The sequence below is a fragment of the Elgaria multicarinata genome, chromosome 1 (genome assembly GCF_023053635.1).
Source record: "Elgaria multicarinata webbii isolate HBS135686 ecotype San Diego chromosome 1, rElgMul1.1.pri, whole genome shotgun sequence".
Lineage (NCBI taxonomy): Eukaryota > Metazoa > Chordata > Lepidosauria > Squamata > Anguidae > Elgaria > Elgaria multicarinata.
The window spans coordinates 153,684,007-153,698,319 of record NC_086171.1 but is presented as its reverse complement, the minus strand read 5'-3'; the positions used below and the strand labels follow the sequence as shown (position 1 = coordinate 153,698,319).

General features: G+C 45.1%; 1 protein-coding gene across 2 annotated transcripts in view; it reads right to left on the bottom strand.

Moving 5' to 3' along the window:
* Positions 1 to 4,831: 4,831 nt before the first annotated feature.
* The window catches only part of BTBD19 (BTB domain containing 19), a 66,517-nt gene continuing 57,035 nt past the window's right edge, over positions 4,832 to 14,313 (bottom strand). For both annotated transcript variants that reach the window (XM_063118569.1, XM_063118577.1), the window contains 4 exons: positions 12,695 to 12,763; positions 11,976 to 12,107; positions 7,814 to 7,939; positions 4,832 to 6,634 (listed from right to left, as the gene is read on the bottom strand). In XM_063118569.1, coding sequence (XP_062974639.1) covers positions 6,485 to 6,634; positions 7,814 to 7,939; positions 11,976 to 12,107; positions 12,695 to 12,763 — 477 coding nt within the window. In that variant the 3' untranslated portion in view covers positions 4,832 to 6,484. The remainder of the gene's footprint in view (positions 6,635 to 7,813; positions 7,940 to 11,975; positions 12,108 to 12,694; positions 12,764 to 14,313) is intronic.

The following is a 14,313-nucleotide window of genomic DNA, read 5'->3' as shown; positions in this document are numbered from 1 at the left end:
TAAATAAATAAATAATCTGTTTGGCTACAATTTGACCCTGTTGCTTCTTCTCCTTTGCCTAATGGCCCTAAACACTCATTCTCCATCATAACTTTTGTGAACCGCCCAGAGAGCTTTGGCTATTGGGTGGTATAGAAATGCAATAAATAAATAAATAAATAGATAAATCTGTTTAACTATTAAAAATAACACTATCAGTCCCTCTTCCCTGCACCTAATCTTATTAAGTTCCTTCTGCCTTCCCTCCCTCCCTCATATTTGAGGCATTATTTTAAAAAGTGAACAGAGCACAAAGAAACTGGATTCACTCCTGTGGACTGGCAGCATGGGCCCCAAGGCGGAAGGAAGCATTTGCAGTTCTCAGCTGGAATATCCGAAGGGCTTAAAAGAAGCGCTCCTGATGCGCCAAACTAGAGCTGTGCAGCCAAACTGCGAGCTGAGTGATCTTTGTTGTTAAGAATCAAGGAACTTTCTGTCTTGCGTTCTGTTTGAAGATCAAGAACTGATCCTTGTTTTGTATTTTGTGAACCGCCCAGAGAGCTTCGGCTATTGGGCGGTATAAAAATGTAATAAATAAATAAATAAATAAATAGAGTCCTAGTGTGCTTCCAAATGAGGCTTTTATTGTGCAATCATAATGCCTCAAACACAAAATTTTACAGGGGGCCAGATGGTCTTCCATTTGCAAATTCCCCATGTTTTTCCACCACTCCCATCATTTTTCTTACCAAAAAAAAAATCCATTAAGGAGACAAAGTTGAAATAGCGTTGCAATGCGTTTTGACTGGTAGCACTAGGAATTGTCTGTCTGTAAGCATCCTTGGTCTTGCTGATCCCAGCAACAACTAACTGATGCCAGATACCAGTATTTGCTTCCGCCACCAGAGGGCAATAGACAATTACCAAAAAAATCTCTCTCTCTCTCTCTCCCTGGTCTTAGTTGAGTAATATATTCCATTCTGGACTGGACAATGGCCTATTGGTTTACCTGAGACCATCTAATATTGTATCCTAGCTAAAGGGCCCAGGGTTCTTTGTCTTTCCACAAACCTGCTTACTATCCCACAACCCTATTTCTCCATACCCCATACCCCATTTATAATTGAGGCCATTGCCATGAAGCTCAGTGATTAATCTTCAGCAAGCCATACTCTTTCAGCCCCATCTGTCACACAGGCCTGCTGTCAGGCTAAAATGAGCTTCCTGAGTTCTCTGGAGGAAGGGGTCGTGTGTGGGAGAGGTTGACATCCAATCAGATATGGAGCATACTTTTAAAACACACTTTTCTCCGGGCTAATGTTTATTGAAATATGAGCACATTCTGGAAGAGTATATTTTCCCCTCTGAGAAAGATTTTTACAGCCTTATAGCTTCAAGCTGTGCCCATAGCATATTCCCAGGGATGGATGTCAGACTGACTGGTCTGTAGTTCCCAGGTTCCTCCTTTTTGCCCTTTTTGAAGATAGGGACAACATTAGCCCTCCTCCAGTCGTCTGGCACCTCACCCGTCTTCCAGGATTTTGCAAAGATAATAGACAAAGGTTCTGAGAGTTCTTCCGCTAGCTCCTTCATTACTCTAGGATGCAGTTCATCGGGCCCTGGAGATTTGAACTCATTCAAGAAAATTAGGTGTTCTTTAACCATTTGTTTATCAATCTCAAACTGCAATCCTGCCCCCTCAACTTCTGCTTCACTTTTTCCAGGGGGGTCATAGACCCGCTTTTGGGAGAAGACTGAGGCAAACCCTAGATCCAAGTCCCCACAAAAAAGGTGACTAGAATGAACCAAGTTTCACAGTCCCTCTTCCAGCGATGGGAACCTGGCTGCTGCACCATGTAACAACTGTTGGAAGATGCATGCCTTACCCTGTTGCGTGTGGGTGCCAATCCAGCAAGAGAATCCTCATCCATGCATGAGAGCCCACATCAGCAGAATCAGGGTGCTGAATCAGGGTGAATGCCTTTTATTTGACTAATTTCTGTTAGTGTAAGAATCTTTGAGAAGGCAAGGTTTCAAGTTAAACAGGACTGACCATCTTGCAGTCTTGGGTATATAACAGAATATGACCTGCTACAAATGCAAATTATCAGCCTATTTGAAAAGCTTTTAGCACTCCAAAGGAAAATTACACTGACCCACAAAGAGTTACAGATGGTTGTAATGACCCCATTACAACCCTACTGAGTTATTTTCCTAAAAGAAAATATGCACCACTCCTTTCTAACACACGCCCTTTTAGGACAAGGAGTTAGAGGGCAGAGGAAATGGCCATGGTAGGAATGAATGAAATAGTTGTTGTTGTTGTTGTCCATATAACTGAGTTGTTGACCATATAACTGAGAATTGTTTTCCAAGTCTGCCTGATTAAGAATTTTGTGTAACAAAGAAACTTACATGCTTTAGAAGTTGATCCAACCCAGTAAAAGATATCATTGTATTTGCTTTGCTTATGCCTGCACAGAAAATGCTACAATCGGGCATATGACTCCTACTGCAGGAAATGTCTCTGGAAAGCACAGGCACCTTTCCTCCCAAGCTGAGACTACATAGACTGGAGCGGCTCCATTGGTCTTCCAGCCCCCTCCAGCCATGATCCCGCAGTCCCCTCCAAGCAGCAGGCCTTCTAGGCAAAATTGTGGTACATGTGGATGTTATTTGGGCCACATGAGGTCAACGGGACCTAGAAGCGCTTTGTGAGCATAACCTTATTCCCAGGGATCAAAACAATAACATCTATAACAAGCCTCATTCCACACCCACAACCTAGCCTTCTGCCTTGAGATAAAGGTGCAGCATCTGGAAACAATTCCTGTGAAGTCCCCATAGGCCTAAGAGAGATGATTTAGCTGATACAGGGAGGAGCCGTCAGTCAGGGTGTGTATAGTTTTGATGTTGCCTAATAGGAGGCGTGTGGAGATCATTCCAAGGACTTTGTATTTTCAATTGTATGTACTAAACACTCTCTGTCTCTGTATATAGAGAGAGCGAGAAGGAGATGGGGAGGGAGGGGAGAGATTTTTCTTTTCTTTTTCACAAAACATTTTGTGTAAATGTGCAAGAGCAGATTAAGGAACAGCATAACAGACGTACATGCAAAACAATTGGTATAAGACTGAACAGCCTCAGGGCCAAACTGTGTGAGAGAGGTGTTAGAGATTTGTGGTATGTTTTCCTCAGCAGGACAGACAGCAATTTTTTTGTGGGGTGGGTGGGTGGGTGACTCCATTTAGATCGGACCGGTGCCCTTCAGATGGTCGGACTACAGTTCCCAACATCCTTAACCAGCATGGCCAATGGTCAAACTGCAAAATGGGAAAAAAAATCTCCCCCAATGCTTTTACTCTGCTCTAATCTCTCCCTGCGCCCTCACCCCAAGGTGCTTTTAGTTAAAAACTGAAACACCAGGAGAACAGAACCCAAGGGGATCATCAAACGAGCATTTTATGGCATGCTCGTTACTGGGCACTAACGGATTTTTGTGGGTCCTATTCATGACGACGTCCACCTCCCAGGCATCTCACACTCTTTTTGGCCTTCTTCCCATGACAGCTGTACTTCAATTACACTCATGTTGCACAATTGCAAAAAAGGGTTGCATCTTTGTCCAGGGTGGCTAAACATGCTTCCGCTCTTTCTTTTTCCACGCCAGAGAAGCAGGTAAGAGCAACGCCTGGAACCAGGTGACTCAGTAAATTCCAATAGGGTGATGGCCAGATTTTCTCTGTACTCTCCAGGCTATCTGTTTGCCTAGCAACCAGGTACCCAAACAAACAGTACCAAGGAAGGGCTTACCAGCAGCTTGAGCAGTTGTCATCTACCTGATAGGAGTGGCAGGCAGACAGGACAGGACAGTAAAATCCTAGTCACTCTGAGTCCTGGCTACACATTAACAGCATCTGCCAATTGTGAAATTGATCCCCCAATGTCCACTGGAGCCATGGTGGTAAGGGAAAAAATTGGTCATAATAGAGATACTACTACCAGGCTCTTTTCATGCAAATCTGGCCATTTATTTATTTGCTTGCTTGTTTCTTGGCCTTAAACACACACCTCATCCTCAATGTTAAACACGCAAAGCACCCTAAAGCATCTGTCGGGGATGCTTTAGGGTGGATTCCTGCAATGAGCAGGGGGTTGGACTCGATGGCCTTGTAGGCCCCTTCCAACTCTGCTATTCTATGATTCTATGATCACTTTTGCATATATAAGCCACCAGGGCTCCAAATTCCATATATTCCATTCCAAAGTGTTGGGGCCGTTTAGGCTGCTTGCTTGCTTGTTTGTTTGAATTCCCTACAGGTTAGAACAACATTCTGGGACTGTCTGCTAGCTGAATCTTCTGTGGCAGAAGCAACTTTGGAAGAAAATTAGTTTGTTCACGACTGAAGGAGCTAACCTCTAATTTGTACTGCATAGAGAGCAAACTGCATATTGAATACAGCAAGATCCAGCTGCCCCACCCCAGTCCAATAGAGATTCTATTTACTTCAAAGTTGTTCTTTGGGCTATTTCCACAAGGTTGTCCGTTAGTTGAACAATGGATTATTTGGCAAAGTCAAAGCATATAAGAAGTGATTCTGATTACATATGTGTTTTATTTATTACTTATTTCATAACTTTTAGTATTGTGTTAAGATGAGGTTTTGTTTTTCATTTAAAATGAAACAAAACATTCTTTGTATAAAGTGTCAATAGATCAGGCATTTTCAGGCCGTTACCAAACCATTTCCCCTCATTTGACCACTCTTAAACTGTTGTCATCTGATAGGGAAAGGGGCACACACAAACTTGAATAAATTAGTTTAGGCTGCTGAGCAATGGTTAGCCTCCCCCTCCCGCCCAGGTAACTCCTAGCTCTTGTGCTTTGACATAGACTGACAAACCTGTACAAGTAGTATTCTGAGCTTTTGCAGTTTGATCCCCTGGCAAGAGCCTAAGAAGAGCTATGCTGGATCAGACCAAAGGCCTACCTAGTCTAGCATTCTCTTCAAACAGTGGCCATCCAGCTGCATGCAGGAAGCCCACAGGTAGTACTGCTGGTATTCCCCAGCAATTGGTATAGAGAGGCATACTGTCTCGGATACGGATGGTAGCTTATCGCCATCATGACTAGTAGCCACTGTGATCTGAGTTAAAGGCAGTGAGTAGATTCTACATTCCGCCATTATAAAGCAGTAATTGGGGGGTGGGTCATTCTAACGTTCATAAAATGGAAAATATTTCACCAATCTTGCTGAAATTTACATGTGCCGGAAAGAAATGTTGGTTTTACATACCCTGAAAATTTCAAGAAGCTTGGTGAAAGATTGAGGAAAGGATGGCAGTTTAAAGTACAAAAGAAAAAAACACCTCTCTGAATCAAAATGACACTGAAAACATAGGCTGGTGAGAAAAATGATTGGAGTGGCAGTTTTCAAGAGATATGTTGACCACCTAGCAGGCAGTGCATCCCAGGTGGGCTATCTATGCACCATCGCGTTGATATCCGATTCCCTCAAAACCCTGCAGTATCACTGCAGTGAGGCAGAAATGACAAGGTTAGACAGCAGGAGGGAGTGCAGGCTATCCGGCCAGAAAATCTTCAGCGCCGGCAGCCATTCAGCTTGTCAGCCCACCCCTTGCCCTGCGTTCCTGGCCTGCCCAGAGCTACACCCACGTGTATAACCCGAACAGAGGCCACCACTGACACACATAAAAACAATCTGGTGACCTCGGAGCAAAGGAAAAAGTCCTGGTAAATCCACACTTTCAAAAAGTGCAGTTTCAGTGATGGGGGGGGGGAAGCCTCTCGTGATTGCAAGTCGGCGGCTGTGTCATATAAACAATGCAGCGCCACTGCGCAGCCATGGTAGGGTAAATAGGGCATATAGACACCTGCTCAGGTGTTAAGGAAACTCTCTTTCTGTGGCAGCTGTTTGATGGCAGCCACCAGGATTCCCTAGGGCACACCTGTTTCTCTTCAGCAGTAGCATCAATGCAAGAGAACCCCTTGCCCCCCCCCCCCAGCTTCCAATTTCCAGGTCTTTCATCCATCCCAGACACTTCAAAGCCATAGACTGTTCTCTGCTCAAATCAACACATTCCTCCTGCCCTGGGCCTTTTGTGATAAATCTGCAGTCACTTGCCTTGCTGGCTGGGGGATGATGACAGCTGTGGCCCAACCCACCAGGAGGCCACCAAGGTGGGCCAGGCTGGCACAGAGCTACCTGCCACGAGGGAGAGGAATGGGTTGGAAGAAACACCAGCAAAGACAAGGAGTCTAAATCCAATGCATTAGCTGCAGCCCCAGCCAGGAAGGGACATGGCTAGCTCTGATGGAAATCCTGTTCTTCCTGCTCACACACTGTTCTTTCTGCCAATTGGGCTATAGCTCGGGTTGCAGGCAGGATGCCCATGAAGCACTCAAGCAAGCAGCAGCTGCCAGTTCCCAGTTGTCACACCAAAGCTGCCCAGCCTGGGCACAGGGGTACCGCTTCCTTCTCATTCAGGGAGCACCATGTCCCTTGTGCTGTGGGTCCAGGTGGCGATGATGTTCCCGGGGCAATGTGCCACGCCGACGCCGGCACCAGGAGGACCGCATACCACGTCCCTTCCCTAGGGCATGCATCTTCCAGGCCTCGGCCAGACTCTCTACCTACACAGGAGCAGAAGGAAACACATTAATGCAGGCCAGTGCTGGGCAGGAATGAAGGTGAGCAGGAACCAAACCCAGATGAGCACATCAGGGTCTAAGCAGGAATTAGGGAGGGTAAGCCAAGACGCAGACGGAAGTCTTCTTCTCTCTCCTCAGGGTCACTGGGCCCATCACCTAGATTGACACTAGTGAATGATCGTCAGAGAGCTCCCCATGTGCCCTCTTTACACTCCATAGCATTGGGATTACTTATTTACATGGGACCTGCAACCAGCGTTTGCGGTGTAGAGTGCTCTTTGTCAGTGCTCCAGCCAGCCAGCCAGCCTTGCCTCCTTTGAGGATATTCCATTCCATTCCATCCAGCCTTCCCCCACTCCCACCATCAGTCAGGCCGTGTTCTGTGGACATTGAGCATGCTCCGTCCTCATTGAGCTGTGGGTGTTTTCTTTGGGGGGGGGGAGCTATGCCCCAACTGTAATTTTTTATTTGCCTAAAATTTTGGGTTGCCTCAAGCCTGCTGATACCTGCCTCCTTCTTGTGAGTGAATGGTGCTGTTTCAGCTATATAAAAATCCATGCTGGGAGGATTACGTTGCTATACAGCAGCCGTTGCCAACCCTGGCACCCTCCAGGGGTTTTGGACTACAACTCCTATAATTCACAGCCAGCTTGGCCATTGGGAGCTAGGTTGGGGAAGATTGCATTACACTTTTATCCTGCCCGAGAAGTTCTAGGCAGCATGTGTGGTTTCACCCCTATTTATCCTCGCCACAGCCACATGAGGCAGGTTAGATATGATGAGCGATGCAAAAATCACCTAGTAGTGACCTTCAAAAAACAAAAAGCCATGTAAACATTTTCTGAAAAATAAATAAATAAAATAAAATAAAATAAAAGACTACCCAACAGTGGTAAAAGGAATATAACAGGCAAACAAGGGTTGAAGGCAGCCCAAGGTATCTCCAGATGGATCTCCAGGGTAGAACGTTCCATGAAGTGGGGGTCACCATGGGAAAGGCCCTGCTCTGTGCCATTCATGTCATCTCATGAAATGGAAGAATATGGAGCAAATCAGACCCCTAAGGACTGTGAGGGAACCACGCAAGCTGAATGGGGAAACACAAAGCCACAAGCACATGAAAAAGCTATGTGGCTAGTGCTGAGTCTAGGAGCCTCTCACCGGAATCATCTGGTCCTTTCTGTTCTCCTCCTCCAGCGTGGTCAGCTCACTTGGGGACAGCAGAGCCAGGCGCAGCCCCGGCACAACTGCCCCCGCCACATTACGCACAGACCTACCCAGCACAGCCTGCAAGAAATAAGAAATAAGCCGTCAGCTCAGGGTAAGAAAGGACAGCTGACAGCCATATAGTAGTATTCATGCCATGAGCCATCCTCACCCTGGGTTGTTAGGAACAGGGTATATGGAACCAGAATCTCTGGAAGCCAGTCATGCTCTTTTCCTAAGCAGCTGTATACTCTTGCTATTGAGAGGGAATAGGGGAAATCATAAATATGGGGGGGGGGGGGACCAGCTGGGGTATGTTTGTCTTCTGCAGGTGGCTTGTCTCTCTTTCTCAACAAATCCAACTTGCTCTGTTGGCAGATTTTTGATGCGCACCTGCGCACTGCAGTGCGAATTGCTCAAGCTGTTTGGTCCTAAACAAAGTTACTAAAGGAGAACACTGGAGTGGGCCCAGCTCACTCGGTATAGAACACTGCACCTGTGCCTGATCGGCTGGGTTAAAAGCTAAGATTATATCTCAAAGGTGTTGGCAGTTCACTGAACGAGGTTGTTTGGTAACTTGGGCAGGGAGAGGGGGAGGGAGAGGAGAGAGAGAGAGAGAGAGAACACCAATCCACTGGAGAATCCTGTAAGTAGCTACAGATAAATATCTTGTTATTAATGTGCAGTGGTTTGGTGGTCCCAATTTCCCTACTCTGCTCACAAAACAATACTGGGAGCCTGAAAAAGCATGTATGTATCCAAATAAGGTGGAAGATGCTGCCTGAGGCCAGTGGTTGGACTGCATGACTTTAGCTTCATCACACCAGCGTTATACTGTGCAATCACTGCGAACTGTGTGCAAAGGACTCCTTAGTTTTCCAGCTTATCACCTGCTTTGATTCCCATGCATCCTGCTTTAATTGTGCTTCTTAGCCAAAAAAAACCTGTTGTATTTTACTACCCCTTTAAGAGCGAATCTTTTGTTGTTCTCCGAGCGGCCACTGGGGGCGCAGGAGGATGATTTGATATGTTTGAACTACAAATTAAACAAATGCTTACATCTGTGTAAATTTTAAAGATAAATACGTCAAAATTGGTAATAGATACCGTATTTCTTCGATTGTAAGACGCCATCGATTGTAAGATGCACACTAATTTCAGTACCACCAACAGAAAAAAAACCCCTAAGACACACCCGCGATTCTAAGACGCACCCCATTTTTAGAGATGTTTATATGGGATAAAAAGTGCGTCTTAGAATTGAAGAAATAGGGTATTAAGGAGGGCTTTCAGCATACCAAATTTTAATTGGATTGGATCATCTGTTGATTTTTTAATGATTTTTTACATTTCTCCCCCTTAAACCCTTTTCCTGGTATGCAAAGGATCTTAGGAGTGCCGCCGCCTGGGGTGTGATTTAGCTAACAACAACAATGACAGCTTTACACTATGGGGATAATTCGAGGGAAACGGATACGTGGGATGAAGCTCTTGGAGGGATGAGACCATCACCTGCTGTTTGGGTCCTTACTCATCCTGGCTTCTGAAATTGGCTGGGTCTGGGCTCTTTACAGGTATCGGCTGTAGTAAATGCTTTGCTAAGGGATGGCTTGGCCCCAGTGGTTTAGAAGGAGGCAGTGATTAAAAAAACACTTTTGAAAAAGCTTTTTAAAAACCCCACAGCTTTGCAAACTTAGTACCCCGTTTCTAATTCACCTTTTTGAAGCAAGATCTTGGAGCAAATGATGTCTTGTCAATCCCAAGTAGTCTTGGAGAACACTGTTTATTTAGATCCTTGCAGTCTGGGTTTGGGTTGAAAACCAACTTGATGGGTGACTTACATTGGGGAATGGATGGGTGGAGTGCAACCCTGTTAGTTCTCTTGGTCCTCTCGGCAGCTTTTGATAACATCAACCATGGTATCTTCCCCGATCATATATCCAGGTTGGGGTTTGGCAGCCCTGCATTGCAGTGGCTCTTGTCTTATTTGGAGGGTAGGGTCCAGAAGGTGGTGCTGGGGGTTCTTTTTCCACCCCTTGGCCATTGGGGTGCCTCAAGGCCCTGTCTTGTACCCCATGAAACCACTGGGTGAGGTCATCCAGAGGTTTAGTCTTGTCAGGGCTCCACCATGGGCAGTGTCTGGAGTGAGCAAGGAGCTAGGAACGGGGAGTCAAGATCAGATCCTGACCAATCAGGCTCAGAGGGCAAAGCAGAAGGCAGGACTGGAGAACGAGCCAGGAGTTGGGACCAAGGAGTAATCAGGATCAGAGGTCAAGCCATGAGGTAGGACCAAACAGCAGGATCAGAAATACAAGACATTCCAGAGCTCCAGTAGACTACTGAGACAGGAAACCCTCTTATACCTCTTCCTGACCAGGACGAGCCAATAGGCAGCCTGGACAATCAGTCCAGAAGGTTCTTCTCTGAGACCCAGCTGCAGGGACACAGCTTGCCACATGCGGCAGTGGTCAGCAATTATGGTGCTGAGGTGTCCTCCTCACTATGCAGATGACATTGACACTCTACCTCTCTTTTCCCACTTTCTAATCCCAAAGGAGTGATGAAAACCTCTGAACAGGTAGGTGCCTGGGGCAGTTTTGGGATGGATGAGAGTGAACAAGCTGAAAATTAATCCAGGGTTTTGTGGAAGTTTTGTGGGTCAAAAATCTGCTAATCTGAATGGTGGTGTGCAATTGGTCCTGACAGTTTTGCACTCACTCCCAAAGGACACCGTTTTGGAGTATTTCTGGACATGGCACTTTCTACTGAGATGACCAGGAGTGCTTTTACAAGTTTAGGCAAGTTTGCCAACTATGGCCTTATTTAGAGAAGGCAGATCTCACCTCAGTAACACGTGTTCGGTTTACATCAAAGACAGATGATGGTAATGCTCTCTGTGTGGTTCTTCCCTTAAAGATGGTTCAAAAACTTCAGTTGGTGCAGAATGTGGCAGCAAGAATGCTTTATCAAGCTAGGTGTTCTGGTCACATTACATCACATCTGTGCTACTTACAGTGGCTGCCTATTTGTTTCCAAGCCCAATTTAAGTCATTGATATTAACCTTTAAAGTTCTCAGTGGTTTTGGATCAGGTTATATGAAGGACCACCTCACTCATATGTACCTTCCTGAGCCCTAAGATCAGCATCTGAGGCCCTGCTCTCTGATCCATCAGCAGGAGCTGTTAAGATGGTGAGTACCAGGGACAGGGCCTTTTCTGTGGTAGCTCCACATCTCTGGAATACCTTCCCCAGAGAAATATGCTTGATCCTGCTCCTTGTTAGCCTTTAGGCAGGCTCTAAAGATCTTTTAATTCCAGATGGCTTTTGAATGATTTATGATGCTGTAATTGTTTTATCTGCTGATATTTTATGTGATTGTTTTATCTGATTGATTTGTGTATTGTTATTTTAATAATTTTTATGTTGCAATATTACATTGTTTTATTGTCACTGGCTATTTGGAAAGATAATTTGTCCTGAAATCTAATTTCTAAAATCAATTAAATGAAATAAATATAAAATTACTGCACTATGAGCTTTATCACACCAGTGTTATACTGTGCAATCACTGCGAATTGCGTACAAAGGACTCCAAAGTTTTCCACCTTATAATCTGCTTTGACTGTGAAGTACTCCCATGCATCCTGCTTTAATTGTGCTATAAAGGGGAAAGCCTCGCTGTATTTAGCCACTAGTTTTCGAGCGTATCTTCTGAGTGGCCACTGGGGCGCAGGAGCAGGATTTGAAAAAAATTAAACAAATGCTTACATCTGCGTAAGCTTTATAGATAGAAACATCAAAATCAGCACAGTAATAGATATTAAGGAGAACTTTAAGCATACCAAATATGAATCGGATTGGGTCATCCGTTGATTTTTTATATTTTTTTTACATTTCCCCCCTTAAACCCTCTTCCTGATATGCAAAGCGCGGCTGCCCGGGGTACAACAACAACGAAAGCTAAACACTGTAGGGGATAATTCGAAGGAAACAGGTATGTGGGATGAAGCTCTAAGACTCTCACAAGAGAACTCCTTAAGTGGAATCTTAAATCTCTGCGGCATTTTCTACCACCACCATCACCCCATCCACACACACAATGTAATGAGCACTTACAGATCCAACATGAGCCCATTCTCGAACAGCGTGGATCAGCTTCACCTCATCGATGGCCAAGCTGTTGCTTTGCAAGATAGTTTGCATGGCCAGCTCTGACAACTCCAGGAAACCGCGTGTTTGCACCACCTCCTGCGGGGGGAAAAAGATGCTGCTTTTCTGTGGGATGGAGAAAATGCCTATGTTATGAAAGAGAGTAAGGAGCCCATTACATGTCCATAGAGAGTTCAGGATTGAGGCAGTTCGGTCTGTGGGTGAGATATTTCATTAAAGTTCCTACCATGACACAGCACCAACACTACTACTACTACACACACATGCCCCATTGCACCATGGTCCCTCTTTTGAGTGAGATGGATGACAAAATCTAGAGGACAGGTGGTGTCATGTTCCTTGTATTACCAAACCTACCCCCAACATGGCCCCGGGGCATGGTCTGACAGCCCATGATACAGCAACGTTGCTGGCATTAAAGAGGTCTGATCAATGCCTGGTAGGGTGACTGCCTGGAAGCCCTACATATGACACCTTGAGTTACATAAAGGACATTATAAATTACAATTACAGTACCATAAACAAATATAGCCTTAGAGGAAGGGGGGCTATCGTGGTTTAACATGAGGCCTGATCCTTTCAGCAGTGGCTGTGATTAAGATGGTAGATGCCTCACTTGGCCTCTTGTTTGCATGGGAGGTTCTCCATACCTATTCCGTGCTTACCCGAGTACAGTTCTCAATGAAAGCGAGACAATGCGTCTGCAAATCTACCTGCCCATATGCCACTGCTGCCTGCCAAAAAGAGAACAAAAAATTATTTATTTATTATTTTAAACATTTATATTCTGCCCTATATCAATAAGATCTCAGGGCAGCGCACAGATAAAAGCATATAGTATAAAACAGTAAATATACACAGCTAAAACCAAATTAAACCATAAACCAAGTTAAAACAATATATAATTTAAAAGCAGTAAAACTATTAAAACAGTTAAAAACGATGTGCCAGCTTAGTGAATTCAACCACTAAAAGCTTTGTTAAAAAGCCATGTTTTCACTTGGCGCTGAAATAAAATCAGCATTGGCGCCAGTCGGGCCTCCAAGGCGAGGGCATTCTACAATTGGGGTGCCACAACAGAGAAAGCCCTCTCCATTGTCCCATCGTAGCGAATGTGTTGTGCTGGTGGGCTGCGGAGAAGGGCTCCTTCAACAGATCTCAAATCTCTGGCAGGCAGATATATAGGGAGAGGTGCTCCCTCAAGTATCGAGGTCCCAAGCCATTTAGGGCTTTAAATGTCATTACCAACACCTTGAATTCCAACCGGAAGCGTATAGCCATGATAAAAGGCTATGCATGAGGAGACAGTAGAGTTAGGACAGATTGAAAGAGCATCAATAAATCAGAGCGGAAGCTGTTGTGGCCTGGGTATAGGAGGAATGGGAAAGGTTCATGGGTTGAGATTGACAGAGCTGGCTGTAATTTGCTTTGCATTTCAACCTCTACACACCAAGAGTGGGGAACCTCAGTCCCCACCCCCTTCCCCCAAGTAATGATTATTTGGAGATTTCCTAGCTTTTGTGCAGTTTTCCCCCTCTTCTAAATGATTGAAATGCCTCTCTTAAGGCTTAGTTACTGACAGTAATTAAGCTACAATACACTGGTGTTTTTCACCCAACCCCTTTTGCTTCCAACCCCGCCCACTTTGCCTTTGGCCCCACCCACCACTGGAATGCAGCCCCAAGGAGCATCTCCAAAATTGAATTCAGTCCATGGGTTGAAAGAGGTTCCTCACCCCTGCTCTGAGCACAGCAACCCCAAGAAATGCCATCAGATTCAGATCATCATTGTCCTTCTGTACAGAATTTATCCCAAATAAACAAAGGAATGCCCGCTAGCACTGGATAACACAAGCCACTGAAAGAAACCATTCAACCTCACAAAGACAGTAGGTCTTTGCCTATCCTTGTTCAGGGAGCGTCTGCCAGTAGAAAGTAAGATGCCTGCCATAGTGCAATGGGATTATCTGATAGAATTTATTAAGTACCCCATTGAACTCACAATCAGTATGGCTGAAGCAGTCTTTCCCAACCTGGTGCCCTCTAGATATGTTGGATGACAATTCCATCATCCCCAACTAGCATGGTAATTGGATGTACTGGCTAGGAATGATGGGAATTATAGACCAACACAATTGGACTGAGTTAAAGAATGAAAAGAGAGTGGATTTTTTTTACCTTTTCAATTCATGTTATGGGTAAAGTGGAAACCGTAATCCTCATTAGCAAATCTAAATGAGAGAGAGAGAGAGAGAGAGAGAGAGAGAGAGAGAGAGAGAGAGAGA